This window comes from Sus scrofa, chromosome 1, assembly GCF_054392235.1.
Source record: "Sus scrofa isolate SSC_HxYL_T2T_F1_AM1 chromosome 1, Sscrofa_HxYL_maternal_Yorkshire_Landrace_v2.0, whole genome shotgun sequence".
NCBI lineage: Eukaryota > Metazoa > Chordata > Mammalia > Artiodactyla > Suidae > Sus > Sus scrofa.
In genome coordinates, this window is record NC_139383.1 from 114,269,871 (window position 1) to 114,289,124 (window position 19,254).

General features: G+C 39.1%; 1 protein-coding gene across 38 annotated transcripts in view; it reads right to left on the reverse strand.

Moving 5' to 3' along the window:
* TCF4 (transcription factor 4) overlaps positions 1-19,254 on the reverse strand; it is a 365,126-nt gene that overhangs the window by 226,899 nt on the left and 118,973 nt on the right. For all 38 annotated transcript variants that reach the window (XM_084966820.1, XM_084966808.1, XM_084966752.1 and 35 more), the window contains 2 exons: positions 13,336-13,397; positions 10,125-10,221 (listed from right to left, as the gene is read on the reverse strand). In XM_084966820.1, coding sequence (XP_084822946.1) covers positions 10,125-10,221; positions 13,336-13,397 — 159 coding nt within the window. The remainder of the gene's footprint in view (positions 1-10,124; positions 10,222-13,335; positions 13,398-19,254) is intronic.

Here is a 19,254-nt window from a genome sequence, read left to right on the forward strand (position 1 = left end):
ATGTTTTTCCTGTTACTTTTCATTTAAACCCAGAGCAACTACCCAGATGAGAAATTCCATCAGAGTGCTAAAGACTGCCCAAAGTCACACAACAGGAGAGTGGCAAGCTGGGAGTCAGCCCACTATCCTCCCCTTCCCCAGGTCTTCAGTTGGATTTTCCTGGAGGAAAGTTTTCCATGTTTTATTTTAAACATAAACAATACAACCATCTATATCTTATACTAATTTAAAGCAAAGCTGCCTTATAGTTTTTTTCTATTAATAAACATGTCAAAGAGCAATCATCAAGAAGATGAGAACTGTTTGGGCTGACTCTCTTAAGCGCTTAGGAATATTTTTTTTTCCTTTTTTTAGTGCTGCACCCATGGCATATGTAGGGTCCCAGGCTAGGGGTTGAATCAGAGCTGTGGCTTCCAGCCCACCCCAGAGCCATAGGAATGCCAGATCCCAGCCGAGTCTTCGATCTACACCACAGCTCACGGCAATGCCAGATTCTGAACCAGAGTGAGGCCAGGGATCGAACCTGTGTCCTCCTGGATACTAGTTGGATTCGCTTCTGCCAAGCCTCAAAAGGAACACTGAAGAATAAATTTAATTCAATCCCGATCTACATTTTGCAACTGCTGGCCCCTAGTCCTGATATTCTGCAAGAGGAAATAAAATGTGATCCTCTAAATACCTCTTTCTACTTGAAAATCATACACAGTTCCTTAGGCAAGAATCAGAAACTCTTGGGAGTGAAGGAAATGAGAGTAATGACATACACAGGCAACATTCTCTGCCAAGCTCCTCTGGAGAAGAACGAAGTGAAAATTGTCCTACCTAGTGGTTACTCCATACGCAAATGACCTTCAATGCAGGTGACGAAATCTCAGCTTGTCAGCAGGCCTCCTCACCCCACAACTCCCATCCCATACCGAGGCACTGCCCGGCCTGTGTCACAATGAAACTTGAGAACACTGAAGGTGGAGAGAAAAATGGCTGGAGGCAAATATTTCATCAAGGGGCACATCTGAATTCAACAAAGTTGTCTCCAAAGAGGTACTTATTTTACAGGATTACTGGGGTTTTTTTTGTGTGTGTGTGTATGGAATAGCTGAAAAAGAAGGCTTTTTTATTTTTGGTGTTGATGTCTTCAGAACTGAACACTCTACACTATCTCCACTGTCTCCACCTGTGTTTGCCTTCTGTTCCAATCTCATTAGAAGGCAAAGGGGTCTTCAGACTTTTATCACCCAAGACCCAAAGTCTATAGAATTTTCAATTAGAGACAAAAGAGACAGAGTGCCAATGAGCAGCCATGCAATGCCCCAAAACACTAGAGAGCAGAGCAGTCGTTACAAAGCATACAGGTCACTGCATAGCTCACGGTGATTCTAGGGCTAAGTGTGACAGGTATTATCATCCTCACCTTAGAAGTGGAAAAGCTGGAGCTCATAAGAAATTTACCCAAAGTCCCATCACTATGAAGTGGAACAGCCAGGACTGAGACCGAAGTGAGCCTAGTCTAGTCCATTAATTCATGATGCCTCTCAAGACATGTGGTGCTTAAAACAGAATTCCGAAGTCCTCCTGCGGCACAGTGATTTAAGGATCCGGCATTGTCACTGCAATGGCTTGGGTTCAATCCTTGGCCTGGGAACGTCCGTATGCTGCGGGTACAGCCAAAAAACCAAAACCAAAACCAAACCAAACCAAAGCAAAACAGAAAAAGAAACAGAGTTCTTTTGCTGCTTTGGTCCTAATGAAGGTTATAATGTGAACAAAGGAGATGGGCTTATTTTTTAACTGAAGGTCAGTACTGCACTTAAGGTAGGCATACAACTTTCATGGACATTAGGTTAACAGACTCTGAAAATGACTGATGTTTCTCCTGGAACTGAGGAGCAATGAGAGATTTGCCAAGTGCTTGATCCCCCCACCCAAGGATCTAGTCAGGAATGACATTACTGATCGATGCTATCACAGGTGTATTTTAAGCAGCAAGCTTAAGCAAAATGCAATGGAACTGTCTTTCCAGAGAACAACTTGGTTCTGAAGGAAAACGGCACTGTTTATTTCACATCCTGCTCTCCTGTAACGACAGACAGTCCTTCCCCAGCCTGTGTTCTCTCCGGCCTGACTCATGCCCTGGCTGTGTTCACAGAGGTGGGAAACTTCTGGCCAGACGCTGGATCCAGTTCTCACCACAGTTTCTGCAGTCTTGGCACTTGGACCAAGATTAAATGTCTTTTGGCTGCACCTCATCCTCCACATTAAAGATCAACAAATACAACTGTGTACATATTAAAATAAAATAAAGGGGATTTTTGCCTCCAGCAGTGGGCATTCCTGTATGAGGGCCTCACGGTGACATGGCAGGGGGCTGGAAGTTCCCAGGAGACCGTATGGCAGTGGTCCAGGGGAATGAAGTCTGTCTGTCACTTACAGTGACATGGCCCGGGACCTTGCTGCTCCATGGTGCCAGGCCTGCTCTGAGTGGCTGCTGCAGGAGACTGTGTGAGTGGGTGCTGGCCTTGGGCTCTTTCAGAGACCACTGAAGGCCCTGGAGAAAAGACTGGAGCCTGGAGCCACAAGCCTGCTGCATGGCCAGGCAGCTCTGGACAGCCTGTCAGGAATTCAAGACAGAGACCTAAAAGAGAAGGTTCCAGATGGTGAGGACATGAAGTCCCTGACTCCGGCTGGCTTTGGCCTTGCTCAGGAGCTGAGGACAATGAAGGCACATGCCTTGGTGATGAATTGAGAACAGACCCCCTCCCCCCACCCTGCTTTCTCCTTCCTGTGGGCAACTCTCCTGTGGTACTTTTGCCATCATCTTCATTTCAGTATCCTTTTTTTCTGTTCCATGTGTCTGGGTCCTTCTAATTTGCTGACCAGAAATGGCAGTCCAGACCCATTTTTATATTTCGCTTCTTACATGAGAACTGAAGCCTTGGTCTTCATTTTCAAAACTGTGAAGATGAAAATTACAGATTTTTCTCTTAAAACAAACTACATAAACCCTGCAAAGTGGCTAGCCCGATGTGCATTCTCAACTCCTTTCTCTTGTCTCTTTCCGCTGCACAGGCTGGAGAAGTGATTGTGTACATTCCCACCTGCTCCAACCCTGAAACTGGAGATGGCCTTGGAATGGGGGGTGGGGGGGGCAGTGTGGGAGGCAGGCAGAGAATCACAGGGCTGGACTCACCTTTCCCTGCCTTCTTGCTGCATCAAACCCAAACTTGACTCTTGAAGCTGTGACAGTCATCTTGAAACAATGAGGGAAGGGACAAAAGAGTCACAGAGACACAAGCCAGGATTTCAATGAACCACAAACGAACTCTAGCAGTGGCCCACCACCAGACTTCCAGTATGAGAAAAATTATTCATAAGCCACCTTTAGTCATATTTTCCATTACTTCCAAGCAGAAGCATTCCTACCTGACATAAACTGCTTTTTCCTTCTACTTGACTCTAAAAGAATTTATTTCCTCTTAGGGTCAGTAACTTTCTATGTGAGAAATCATCCTCTGGTATAGAGAAGAGCTAGTTGTCTGTTAGCTATAGTTTTCAAGAATTGTTTCTCTGGTATCAGTTCTTCTAAGTTTTAAAAAGCTTGGTTTAGCCCACCTCGTTTGACTATAAAAGTGTTTAATTATTACAGCTTTGCCACACTACACCAAAGAGTAGGCAGCCTAATGGAAAGAAAACAAGACGAATGAAAGAGGAACAGAAATGTTTACTGACTGGACAAGAGGAAACAAGTTATCTTATCTGAATACTGGAAACACGCAACTTTTTTTCAGTGGTCTTTCAAAAAATATTGATTTTACTTATTTCCTTTTATAAATAAAATAATCTGTGGTGTGTCTCTTGAAAACTGAAATCTACCACCCTGCAATATGGTCTGTTTCCTGACATGAGAGGAATATTCTGTAATCAAGGATACAGTACTACAGAATGAATTTCTAGATGACTGGTTCTGGTTTAGGGTTTTCTTTCTAAGACAGTAAGAAGTAGGCCTGACTTGAATCTATGGGATTTTCATTTAGAGTTTAGACCCAAATATATATCCCCCCCAATTTATTCATGAATGAAACCATTCAATAGCCATTTATTCAGGTCCTGCAACTCTATCTCAAGCCTTGGCCTGTGCCTAACACTTTTCTCCTGGAGATGTAACTTAAAGGAGTTATTATTTTATCCCTCGGTGGATCCAATACTTTAACTATAGTTTGGAATGAGCTGACATAGAAAAGAAACACCCATTTGAATCAGGCTTAAACTACATGTGGGAAAACACAGTGACTTGGAGCTATCATAAAATGGAGAGGAATGGATTAGAAAGAACGATAAAACATCTCTAAAGATAAAATACACTATACACAGAAAACGGCATACCTAAAAGATCAATGGACCTTTAGATGAGAAAATTACCTCAGAAAGCATGTGAAGGCTTATCCCCCCACCTCGATTTAACGGCATAAAAAAAAGAGCTGACCTGAAGACCCACACACAGTTGGAGCAAAAGAGAATAGAAAAGTCAGTTATCTGGCTCCCAGCCTTGACATGAAATCAGGATTAATTTTATCATTGGGGATGACATTGAAAATTGTCTTATTTGTTAATACCTGAGGAAAATAATCTCAGTTAACATATTAAAATAACAAAACTCCCAAACAATGCTAACAACAAATGAAACCACTATTAAACATTTCTTCTCTCTGAAACTGCTCGTCACATTATCAGGCCAACACATAACAGATGATATCAAGATAACCTCAAGCTGAAAAGTGTCATAAAAAGAGAAGACATTGTAAATGCACAGACATCCCTAACAAATGAACTTGCAAGCAGCCTGCTATCACTACTAAACTCAGAACAGTTTAAAAGTGAACCAAAAACCAAAATTGCTAGAACCCACATCCACATTCGCAATTCCATTTTCATGAAATGACTAAAATGTGATTTGACCTCTGGCACTTTCAAATATCAAATGATTGCCGTTTTGGTCCAGATTTTGTTATTTTCAAATATTTACATTCCAGCAAGGAAAAAAACAAAACAAAACAAAAAACCCATCAAACCAAGAGGTCAAGTTAAATCTTACCCACACTTTGAAAAAACTGTGTTGCTTTGTGGTCATTCTTTTCCTTTGTATGTTAAGGTTTTCAAACCGTTTTCCTAAGTATGAGTCTCTTCATTGGGTATTTCCAGTTTTATAATGAAAAGAAAAACTCCCTGTGTTAACATCTACTCTTTACAAGAAGACTGGGCCACTGGCCTCTGCCACTGGGATTTGAAAGCGCTCACAACACTTCACCTTTATGCTGGGCTAAACTCAGGGTAGCCATAAACACTTTGAAGTAATACAAACCTAAATATTCCTGCTAGGCAAACGGAGCAGTGGAACCGAATTATAATGAGCTAGCAGCTGTCACAATATGACCACAGTAACCAAATCAAAATATCAACCGCTAACCCAGATGAGATTCAAAGGTCATCCTATAAGCCAGCAGCTTTCTGCAGTTCTGCCTGAACCGCGATCTAATCCTGCAGTAAAATGTTCCACTGAGCTAGTTTAGAAACCAGTTCCTCTATGGTGGGAAATTATTGTGTGCACTGGTGGAGTACCATGAGTAGGACAAGAACCAAATACCACAATAAGGAAACCGAACCATTCACAAGGGGACATGTAAAAACACAGCCGCTGATGTTGAACTAAGCTGCACCCAACCGTACAAAAGTATCACTTTTCACATCCTTCGGTTACCAATGCATGTCTATAATCTTACTGGCAACTTGCACGCTCAAACAATCTGGTTTTCAATTAAGGCCCTGGAACAATAGAAGAAAAAATGCATGCTTAGATCCCTCCTTAGATCAAAAAGTTGCAGCTAGAAAATATTGTCTCCCAGTGTAAAAATGTTTGAACAATTACCTATAAAGTTTAATGCTTGGCAAACAAAACAAACAAACAGCAATGTTTTTTAAAAATCCATACTCTTTGTGCATAGCTCTTGCCAGGATTTTCAAACTATTCCATAGCATATTAATCCTCTTAAAAACACAAGGCTCCATGGTCCCTCTGTCCTATTAGCATATTCTGAAAGCTACCCACTGACCACCTGTAAAGATTTAATCAAACTGTTTAATAACTGCAGAGAACAAGTTTCCAACAGATCGAGTGTGCATTATTATCATTAATAATCATACGCAGTCACAAGGAAGAAGTGATTAGTTTTCTCCAGACACAAAACAGGGCATGGAATTTCACACAAGTGAAAATGCAACTTGGCTTGTTTATCTCTACCAATGAAGACAATGAGTGAGGATTCAGGAAATGTCAAGTAAGAGTCTAACATACAAATATTGAACCACTGTGTTATACACTGAACATGAATGTCAATATGTCAATTATAACTCAATTTTTTTTACTTAAAAAGAGAACTATATGAATTGGTCAAGGCAGGCAGTCAGATAGATGACTCAGTGCTGAAATCTCTCAACTCCTCTAGACTCCCCCACACTAGGAGAAAGACAAAAAGCCATGCACAGTTACTTTTTTTAAAAAAATGCAGGGCTATCTTGTCTATTTTAGTTACATTTTTCTTTAAAGGATTTACACAATATCAACTTCCAAAACTTTGTATAGCGATTGTAACTACAAACAACAAGAGAAGGAGTATTGCATCGTTATACACCAAGAAATGTCATTAATTCTTCTAGCATCATAGGTATGTATGTGCAAATGCTTGTGCGTGCATGCATGCAAGTCTACTTGTGTTCTCTTGTTTATTTTTAGTGTAGGGACTCAAACTATCAAATAAGGTATTATCTTCAGAGATGCAGGCTTATTTCTAAAGGAATAAAGTAATGGAGACATTCTATTACCCTTATAATTATATACTATTTTACATAAATCTGAGATAGACAAATAAATTAAGTTTTTGTATTTTGGTACCACAGGTAAGTATTAGATTTCAAAAACTATAACATTTATGCAAAACCATTTATGTGAAATCAGAGTTCAGACTTGTAATAAAGGGTTTTGTTACCATAAAAGAGTTTATAAGCAAGTGTTAGTAATGCCTGCATCATTTCTCCAAAATAACGTACTGCCATAAACAACAAAATATATAATAATAATTCACTCCCAAAGAAAAGAGTGCTTCATTACTTTTTTCTTTCCTTGCAATAAAATCAAACCTAAGTGAACAGTTTACCAAAAAAATAGGTCATCTGCAGTTAATAACTCTTTCCCATAAAATTAGTGTCACTTATTTCTGTAGCAGACGCCTAATTCAGTCACAGACTTGATTGATTTGACAACAGAGAATTTGGTCCAATAAAGCGGTTGATTTATTTCTGATGCTATAGCTTTTTCCCTAATGTGACATCACAGCAGAATTAAATCTATGACATGTAAAGAAATCCTCTGTAGTTTTCATGAAAACTAAAGATTCTGAAAAAGTGGATATTGGATTTTTGTCAAAAACTTACAGTAAAGTCTAATATCCTCTTTTGGTAGAATGACTACTTCCACAAAGACCATAACACAGAATATGGGTTTGGACACAGACAGCAATTGAGAATATACCATATATACTCTGTGAGTTCACTTTGTTGGCTCTCTTAATAGGTCTTATTTTCTCTTTGTCTTCATTTGTAAATTGGTTTCTTTAATTTCTTGAAAACGATCTATCTTCTCTTTGAAAAGGTGCGACATAACCCCAAGCATGGCTCATTTCAAAAGTGGTTTCGTTTTAAATAAACAGCAGCTTGGGGAAAATCAATGAGAATCTTTGTTCCCTGAATTGAGATACTCCAGCCAATCAAGAAGGCGTTTGGGATGTGAGAAATTATAAGGGTGGGAAGAATTTTTAATACGGCATCCTCGTCAGTTCTCTAAAAGTAATTTTAAAAATTCTTTTCCAAAGTAAAAATGCAAGGTAGTTCACAGCTGTTAAACTGTCCTTTTCTCCCTTTTTTTTTCCTGCACACTGTGCCATGCCCTCTCACTCTGAGGGCGACTTCCCTGACCCCAGTCTGACACTGCACCGTTAATGTCAGATAAACCATTTAGCCCGAGCACAATTCTTTTCTGTGCAAAAATCTGCTTGAGGTGGAAAATGTAGCAGTTTGTAAACAATAAAGAGCCATGTTTCAGACCAGACAGCTTATCTAACAGAGACGTCCTTTCATGGGGAACAGTGGGTGGGAGCCACTGGGACATAGTAGCATTTCCTACCACAATGCAGGAGACTGTCTTGGCTTCCATGTTTAAGAGTTTAATGGGAAGGAGGGCAGACAGGACAAAAGAACACAGCTGACAAGGACTTTCAGCTTAAACAACAACTAAGTGAAAAGAGTCAGCTCTCTCAGTCCTAGCTCTAGACTCTCAGCCCACTTGTATTTTAAATACTATTTGGATGGAAAAACGAATTTGGTTTGTAAAACAGCTGCCCATGAGGACGCATGAACAAGAAAAACTATTTGTTATCTTGGTATTGCTTGGTATCTTCTGTAATATGAATTTATCAAATTGTTCTTTAGAAAAACTTTTTTTTCATGTACAGAACATGAACTTTCTGAACATGAGTGGCCATTTCTTTATCCTATTTTACTTACTTTAGCTCATCAGAGGATAGTTTTAGAATCTTCTAAGGAAGTTCTTTAACATACTCTTTATTATTCAAGATTATTATTTTCAAGTTAATCTTTTATGAAGTTGCATGAGGATGAATAGAGAAACAATGGTGTTAGAATTTTAAATTATTACTATTGTCATTGAAGACTCTAAAATTCTTTTAAAATTAAGTTGACAAATATATCTAGTCATCTGCCTATGTCTATCCTGGAAACAGGAAATGTTTTGCCTCCCTATCAACAATGGATAAAAAATTGGGATTCTTGCTTTAGTTACAAAGTTAAAACATAAATAGGAAAGTTATTATTTTTAAGTTTTTTTAAAAGAGAACAAATATAAGAACAAACTATGTCCAAACATAACTCTGAGATTGTGGTTCTCAAAGTTGAGATGACACTTTACTACTCATTAAACATAAATTGCTAGTATTTTCTTGCATGACTATTTTGTGTTAAATACCTGAAATTCCTTTAGATGGATTTGATGGTGAATTTTAAAAAACAACAGATTCAAGAATGATCAATTAACAAGTATAGTGTCCAAGGCTTAAAGTTGGAACATTCTAGGACATTCCTCAGAAGCATCTGCAGATATGGTTTCAGAGTGATACATGCATGGTTGCATGTTTTCCTTGGAGTCTAGTCCAACAGCTTGTGTCAAGAAATTTAACCTCATTTATTGATGGATTTGCAACAAAATTTGGCTTAGCCAAGAGATTTACTAATATTGTTAAAATTCACATTTATTAAGAACAAAGTTCTTTTCCTTTAATCAGCTACTGGGACCTTTTAAGCCCTTATGAAAAATCTTTTCAATGCTCAGGTCACTGCTGTTGAAAAATATATCCCTACAGGGTAGTCAAAGTAGAAATATATGCTAAAGATGACAGTAGGAAAGGCATGCTAGAAACTTGAGGACCATCTCAGACTACATGTAGCTCACTTCATGAAGTAGGGTGGAAACTCCTGGAACATAAGCACTAAAGTTCATGCCTGGATGAATACAAAACCAGACTGTACAATTCAACTTGAAGACACTACTTTGATTTAAGCACACTGAACCTATTATTAAGGAGTTTCCTTGACCCCCTCAATAAAAATTCAGAGAGAACACTAACTATATCTCATTGCCAACTGATAGTTCGATGATATTTTTATTTCACATATTCACCACTTTCACTTACTCAAACTTAGAAAACTACTGTTTCAAACGCTGACATTGGGAAATGTGCTTTATGTCCAAAGAACACAAATTGCCCATATGTATTCAGTGTCACTGAAATTAGGTAATCCCACATGGTTGTAAAACTTAGTCCTGCATGTGCTATTTCCAAGCATAGACTGTCAATATTTTTCTGCAATTTAAAATTACTATAGTGAACTGGCTAAAAATTCAAGTTCCTAATAACAGAATCTCTGCCTGGGCTTGTATTTTCCCTTCCAGGGTAAAACATAAGCATTCAAAAAAATCCATGTTAATTTAAAATTAGTCTTACTTTGTATTCTGGAATTGACAAAAGGTGGAGAGAGATTGTCATGTGACCCAAGGTCCCTGCTGGTCATGTGGTCATAGGGAGTCCCATCTCCATAGTTCTGGAAATAAAATAACAGCATAAGTTTAAATTTTCCATGAATAAAGTAGCATATAATTATGCCTGTACTATTCACACCTCTCTGACACCAAGCAATTGGTGTCCACCATTCCCACCCTGGCTCCTCCTTATAAGGAAGCTGCATTTTTGTAGGCACAGTAAGTTAGAGAGGGTTCGAGAGCCTGCAAAGTTCACCTTTTCCTCATAACAGCTGTGAAATTGGGGGAATGATAATAATGCAACCAATGTCATGAAGCTATTGACATGATCAAATGAAATAATGCATGCCAAGCACCTGACACATATAAAATGTACTGCAGATATTAAAAATTACTATTTTGATAAACTTACATTATTTCTTTTTTTTTAAAAAAAAAAGGCAAAATGATGCTGTAAGAAAAAATACCCATAACCCATGCCTTTGGATGGCAATGGAAGAACCTTTTAAACTGCAGCATTTGGCTTTATGATTTTGAAATTTCAGTGTTTCGTTATAGTTGTTATTGTGGTTGTAAGAGAAATAGATCATTCCATAAGCAATTAACACACGAGACTATTAAAATTATTACCACAGGACTATAAATGAACATCAGAACTTAGGTATAAATTCTGGATTTGGATCAACTATGCCAAAAAAAAAGTTTTAAAGCAGACATTAGTTTTTGGAAATTGGTGATTATTATGATCTTCCCATTGCTTTAAGGGGAATGTTAAATTAAAATTATGTTTTTAAACTGCCCAGTCACTTGCTTTTAATGGAGGAAGTGGATGCCATATAGGAAAGAGTTAAAATCATCTATATTCTATGGTTCAAATTTCATTCTACTAAGGTACATAAAGTGACCAGATAGGAAAAAAAAAAAAAAGTCATTCTGCTCAGCTGGCTGCCTTGCCCATAAAGACTAAGTCAAATTTACTCAGAGGTGTCAGTTGGCATGTTAGCCAAAGGGCAGAATCTGCCCACACAAAAAGGATGGATGCTGTATGAAAACTGAAAATGCACATCCCCTCGCTAGAGAATCACTGGAACCCTTAAGGTTCCAAACATCTCTGTTTTCAATCTCCTTTCCACATTTATAAAAATTAACTTGAATAATACTGTAACATAATGTTGCCAATATAGCAGTGTATAAAAAGAGTCATGTTTTAGATACCCAGCATGTGTATTACATACACTCATTCTATCCCAGGCATTACATAATACTAATTCTTACTTATTACTAAATACAGAATTACTAAAAACTTAATATATATTATCTCATTTTACAGAATTACTAAAAACTTAATATATATTATCTCATTTAAACTTTAGCATAGTGCTTCAAGGTGAATGAAAAGACCACCACTTGAAGATGAGAAGAGACTTAGCATGGTTGTCCAATACAAGTCAGCCACAATAACCTGTCTCATGCAAACTCTCTGCACTTAGAAAATATAAACTGGAGATCCTCTTGTGGCAGGTGAGGAACCCGATGTAGTTTCTGTGAGGATAGAGGTTCGATCTCTGGCCTCACTCAGTGGGTTAAGGATTCAGCACTTCGGTGAGCTGTGGTATAGGTCGCAGACGAGGCTCAGACCTGACGTTGCTATGGCTATGGCTATAGCCTGCAGCTGCAGCTTCTATTCTACCCTTAGCCTGGGAACTTCCATATGCTGCAGGTGGAAGGAAAAAAAAAAGAAAATAGTAATTATAAAGTATTGATTCAAAATTATTCACCTATGTATTCCCTGAAAAAAAAAATGGCAAGATAGTTCATGAAAACTAAATGAAAGTCAGAATAATCCTAAATGGACCTTGCCCTCAGAAGAAGTGTATTAAAATGAGAAAGCAGAAGAAATTAAGTACATTTGAATGAAATAAGAGAAGGAAATTCTTTCATCTCTGACACTTGCTGTCAAGGGGAATGGATTTATTTCTGTAAGTGCAGAATGTAACGTGAGGAGGAGGAAAGATTTCCTCAACCCATCCATACACTACATTAGAATGCTGAACTTGACAGCTGGGGCAAGAGCTCAACAAAGTTATTGGGAAGCTTAGAGATCCTGCTCTACCCTCAAGACTAGAGTGTGAACCACAAGGCCGAAGAACAGGTGGCAATGGCCAACTACGGCCTGCCGAGATGGCCCCCTTTTGACAGCCTGATTACCTTCCTTACCTCTTGTGCGGAAATTGAAACCTCCCTCCACCTCAAATTTATGTGAACGCTTTAAGTAAAATGTTACCCTTCCCTGCAGAACGCCTCATCTACACAGCTGGTTGGAGGAGGGGTGGATGTTTTACTACATTTTACTATGTTTTTAATTCGGTGTATTATATGTATATTATAAAAGCTGACATGGATATTAGAGGGCCTAGAAATGATTTGGTTAAAGACAGATCATACACAAAATCCTGCATATTGAAGTGGGAAGGAACATGGAAAGATTCTCCCATTCTACCTCTTCATTTTACAAATTAGGAAAATGAGGACCAAGGAAGGCAAATGGCACGCCTAACATCATACACATACAGGAACACTTGCCTGAACCACCCTATTTCCACCTCATGCCATGGTCTTCCCATTACAGCCAAACTAACAACCAAAAACCATGGAAAGGAGAAGCAAAAATTTGAGACCATATAAATGAATGAGCCCACTGGCAACCGAGGCACTACTGATGGGAAGAAAAAATCACATGTTTACAAAGTGAAATCAACTCCGATTTATCATGTAAATTACATTAGTAGTCTAGAACTTCCTAGGGTGTCTGTAGAATTATTCAGTGGTTTATGTACACCAACACATCACAGGGACACTGGAGTTTTTTTTCCAAGTTGTGCCATCTACAGCAAATAAGTTTCTGTAACACTGGATCAATAACTGGCAAAGTAAGACCAAATATTTAATGAAGGATTTTTTTTCTTCTGGTTAGCCAAGATGGAACAGGTGTCAAAATCAATAATAACATCCAATAAAAGAATGAAAAAAAATGCCAAACACAAGCTGGTCCTCATTAAACTTAGGAGGCATATATATCTGTGTGGATGTGTGTGAGGGAGAGAGAAATTCACCTTCAGTTTGTCAATTTACATATGTGGATGTCTGGTTGCAGGAAAAAGATTACATACACTTACCCTGGACGGGCTTGGATGTCCTCCACTCCCCCAGGACCCTGAGTTACTTCTGTCTTCTACATCTAGGGACAAGAGAAAAGTTCTTTAGGCTTTCTTGCAATAATTCTTTCTTTTCGTATATGAACTTTTAAATTAATGTTTCAAATTAATCTCCTGTTGCCTTTAATTAAGAATCAGGCACGAGGCTACCATGATGATAGTGGCTTCTGACCCATCTACTTAAATTAACTCATTTAAATTCACAGCAGAAATGAACTGGACCCTCAGGAACCAGAGGTATGAACATAAAAATTACTTCCATCCTTCACGTTGTTTCATAGCCTCAACTTTTATAGACCTGAAACTGCACTGACAGTTTTATTAAAATCTTTTGGATAAGTTAAAAATACACTCACACAACCTTAATACACACACGCTTACGTTAAATCAGGTAAATATCCATACTAATATTAGCAGCACCCATGCCACAAAGCTCTTATATATCTTCTGTGTCCCTGCCAAGCTTATCCCACCAAACAACAGACACACAACAAAATATGCAAGACAAAAAAGGGTTCAGTAGTCTATTTTCATCAGGACATTACAAGGATATTAGGAGGTTTTTGCTAGGTTTTTTGTATTTTTGTTTTTTGTTTTTGGCTGCACCCAAGGCATATAGAAGTTCCTGAGCCAGGGACTGAATCTGAGCCACAGCTGCAATCTACACTACAGCTGTAAAAATGCTGAATTCTTAGTCCACTGTACCACGGTGGGAACTCCCTTAAATTTTTTTAGTTAAGACAACACTTTCTCAGTCTTTTTTTTTTTAGTGGACCCACCACTTGGCCTACAATCCTTACCCTGGGCATTGAGATGTAGAAATGAAAGTTGTTAAAGCAATGTTTTATTTTGATAAATAATGGCAAGGCGACCTCTATGAACTCCCAGAAAGAATGAATCAATTAAAAGCAATGATTCTGTAAAGTATGAAGGTGTATGGGGATATTTACTCTGTAATATTTGGTTACAACTGGAATTATAATGGTTTTGATGGGGTGAAGACTTTTGATGGGTGAATATTATCATAACTGTTCTGGAGAGGAAATCTAAAACTAGTTAACAATTTAATAAAAATTTCATATCATTTGGAAAAAACAAACAAACAAACCAAAAACACCCTCTCACAAAGTTGGAATTCTCCAAACCCTGTACCAGCGAAGTTCTCATTTTGACCACATTCCCAGATGTTTCATAGTGCCTCAGGTGGCAAAGACTCACGATGAAGACCCTAACAGCTGAGTTACCAAGTTCACTGCTCAAGACATAAAAGTGTTTGAAAGATCAGTCACTTTATATTTAGAGAGGGCTTGGAGACTTTTGATGAAAGGCCCTTTATAAGTACAAAAAGTTTCACTGTTCTATCATCTTGATCACGGTGGATAACAGACGGTCATCACAAACGTCCTCTGACAGAACTGGAGAGGGAGGTGTGAGGCTTTGCTTCAAGAGACGTACTTCCATTTATTGTGCTTTCTAATATTTTAGTGATACTGTTTATTCTCTCAAAGCACTGCTGTCATTCCTTTTATTACTCCGATTTTATTATCAGCAGAAGTAAACAGAGGATAATTAACTGATTTCTTTGGGGGGACAGTGGAGTACATGGAGTCTTAGAATACATTAAGAGATAGAATAGAAACAGCAACAAACAACTATTACTACTAAACTTAGTATCTTTCTCTCTCTCTTTTATTTTTCTAAGACCACACCTGCAGCACACCGACGTGCCCAGGCTAGGGGTCCAACCGGAGCAGCAGCTGCCAGCCTACACCACAGCCACAGCAATACCAGATCTTTAACCCACTGAGCGAGGCCAGGGATTGAATCTGCATCCTTATGGATGCTAGTCAAGTTCTTAACCTGCTGAGCCACAACGGGAACTCCTCTCTCTCTCTCTCTCTTTTTTTAAACAAATATTATTTCAGTTCATTTTGTTAGTACTTCAGAAGATAAAGCAAACACAAACAGATATCCCCTGTGGAGAACTAAAATCAGTGACTTCAAGCTTTCAGAGATGTCATGAAAGCTCTCAGAGGTAAATACATCCAGTCTGGAGAGAAGGTGCAATACTTTCCCCATACTGGCTGTTTAACAACCCAACCTCCTGACCTATCCCATGGAAGCAGGGTTGGTGGGAAGGATAAAAAGAAGTGACTCAGCATCTTTGAGATTATTGCACAAATCAGCTTTGTAGCCTACATGGTTCTCTTCATCTTTAAGACAAAATCAAATATTTTCAGAAAAAAAAAAAAATTAAGTATAAATGACAAGATCTCTCAACCGGAAGTCTGTATATCTTTTTTTTTTTTTTTTTTTCCTGTCTTCTGTCTTTTTAGGCCCACACTCATGGCACATGGAGGTTCCCAGGATAGGGGTCAAATCGGAGCTTAGCTGCCTGCCTGCCTATGTCAAAGCCACAGCGACATGGGATCCAAGCCACATCTACACCATAGCTCACAGCAACGCCGGATCCCCAACTCGCTGAGCAGGACCAGGGATCGAACTGTGTCCTCATGGATGCTAGTCAGATTCGTTTCCACTGGGCCATGATGGGAACCCCTGGAAGTGTGTACATCGTGACTTCCTTCTTGCCTGAAACAACCAGCTTGGATTAATTTGAGATACTCCTCTTAAATTTGGCCAAAAAGTAACGAGGGAACAGAGTTGAACGCCTATACTAATCTTCAAACTTTGCATTGTTTGGACCCATTTTATCTTTTCAATATTCAAAGAGGATTTTAAACATGAAAAAAAGGCACAGTCAAGGACAAAAGGGGACTACAGCACTTCTAGGTCAGGAGTTCTACCCTGGGGATGATTTGGGCCCATAGAGCACATTTGGCGATGTCTGGAGACATTTTTGGTGATAACAACTTGGCAAGGCATAGAAGCAGGGTAGAGTTAGTGGCATCTAATGGACAGAGGTCAGGGACATGGCTAAACATTCTACAAATATTAGAAAATCCCCACAACAAAAAATACTCTGGTCCCAAATGTCAACTGTACCAAGACTGAGAAGCCCTGTGCTAGAGGACAAATTCTGTTGGAGAGCAAAAAGGAAGAACTGAGTTGGACAAAAAGATGTACTTGAATTTGAGTTATAATTAATAGGAATTCTGACTAAATACACAGTGACCCGTGCATTCTACCCAGATGAGGTAGAATGTTTCACGAGACCTTTTATACATCTTATATCCACAAAATAAAGGGAAAATGATGGTCAACCAAGCAGTCTGCTAATTAGCAGGCAAATAAAACACATCAAAATTTGGGTATTCCCAACTGGGCAATTTCAAAAGTGAGCAATCCACTAATTAAAAATGCTGGAAGACTAGCTTTTTCAAAACAGGTTAAATACTGACTGGGATCCTTCACAAATAGATTCCCAACCAATCAAATCTGACTGCTCTTTTCCCATCCTATCCCATTTCCATCTTTCTCATGTCCCAACCTCACATTGCTGTACCTTCTTTTCTGCTTCCTTCCTTGTATTGCTCCCTTTTAAACAGGCTTTTCTTTCCCTCCACCTCCTGCTAGATTGAAAAAGTAAGGACACCTCTCTAGCTCTCCCAAACCTAATGGAACGACTATGACTTCTGATATTTTACTATGACTTCTGATATTTGACCTCTGAAAGAATATCTACAACTGGTGCTCATTTACCCATGGCAAGGAGACACAAAGCTATAGCATGGAACCGATGTAAACATGTTATTTTTGAGACATTTGTTTTCATCTTGCCTCCCACAGAATTTCTTCGGCAGACCTGCCACTTAGCAAGCACTTCCTTAATAACTATCCCTGCGCATCTCCAAGTGTGTCTGAGGACACCTACGTCTGAGTCACCTGGTATGCTCATTTCAAAATCAGCATCTTAGGGTCCGCTGCAGACCTGCTGACACTAGATCTATGAAGGTGGAGCCCAAGAAAACTGCGTTTTTAACAAGGTCCTCAGGAAATGTTCATGGACCCAGGAGTCTAAGAACCATCAGCCTCCTCCACTGGGAACAGAGGCACGTCCCACACCACCACCCACGGCCTATCTCACTCCCTGTCTGAAAAATCCCTGCCCAGGTGGCTGGTTTCAGCAGCTTTCAGTCCACAGTCCCATCATATCTGCAGCCCAAGAGCTCTTATGCCCAGACTCACTTTTTAGGTCAACCCTGTACGTGGCCTATACTTAGCCATTTCCTGCTCTTGGCTGGTGTACATGGCACTGCACACGCTTTCTGCGTTCATGTTTTTGTACATGTTCTTCCCTCCACATGAACTATTCCTTATTTCTCCAAAAACAATATAGCAGCTAATATTTCATGAGTTAAATATATCAGACGCTGTGCCAAGCATGTCAACAGACTAAGAGTATCACCATATTATATATGAAGAAATGGAGGTTTACATGGGATAGAAAACCCTCTCGAGGGGACAGTAAATGGCAGAGCTGGCAGACAGAGGTGCCCTCAATGTTAAAGACAGGGAGGGCCCTTGTCCATGGTAAATGCCTCCCTGGTAAGAAGCTCACATCTCTCCATGACCAGGTCACATGTTACCACCAGTCACTTCTCCCCAAGCAGAGCAGAGGTGTTTATTTGGGAGCTTATGGCCATTCCTGTGGGATTACAGAATTATATGCAACACAAATATAAAAACTAAATAAATATATATTTAAGTAGTCAAGAGACTGGAAAATAAAAGCAGGAGAACAATAAAGCCGGAGGTAGGAGGAGTTTATCAAAATGGGCACTGTGATGGATGGTATATTTGCAAGAGATGGATCAAAATTCTAGAAGCTCCTGAGTGGGCAAAGCAAAGAGTGAAACAAGATTCACAAAGAGCATGGGATAAAAAGTACCCAAAGTGTTCAGGAAAGTCATTAAGGCAACATAATTACAAATGAAAAAATTCCCAGGATAAAAGCTGTCTGAATATTTAATTCTCCTGTCTCCCTTGTTGTATTATCACCCTCTACTCAAGAGAGGAATACATAACAAAGACAATAAGCCAGACAGGAGAAAGGAAAGGATAAAAACAAGTGTGTGATAGAAACTATTCTTCCAAAAGATGAAAACTGGCTTGGTTCAAACAATTCTTTTGGCCACACCTGCAGCACTGGAAGTTCCTGGGCCAGGGATCAAACCCATGCCATAGTTGTGACCCGAGCTATAGCAGTGGCAACACTGGATTCCTAACCCACTGAGCCACCAGGGAACTCCAAAATTTTCCCACTTTATTTTACCCTAAACAAAGACAGGCTTACTAACTTCCATGAGATTGACAGTTGCTTTAGAAGGCAACTTGACCACAGACAGATTTTCATTTTATTTGAGTAGTTATGCCTAAGCCTCTTCTAAAATGACGGACATTTCTGCACCAAAATACAAAAGTGACATCTGGGCAGAACTAGGACCAAGCACTGCACTTAGAGAAAAGATATACAGAGATGAGTTTTAAGTTCTACTATTTCCCATCCACAGTTATTAAACAGTGAGATCAACACTATTAACGGACTGGATCAACATTGGAAAACAGTACAGAGAGTTAGGATAAAGGTGCAGATTTCCCCTATGCCTCTGCATTGACCAGTTCTATGGTCTGAACCAGTCGCTAAACTCGTTTTTGTCAACTGTAGAATAAGTGGGTTTGATTTCCAGTCTTAGAAATAGGGCAGGCTAGTACATTGAGACAACTCCCCAACAAAGCACTGAAAATGGTGGATTTAAAAAACGTTTTATACAGTAGAAAAGTGACAGAACACTGTAAACCAGCTATGATGGAAAAAATAAAAATCATTTTAAAAAAATGTTTTAATCTTCTCTAACATACTAATGAGCTGACAAGATAGGAAATATCCAGCCAAAATCAAAGTGAAAGCTGGAACCC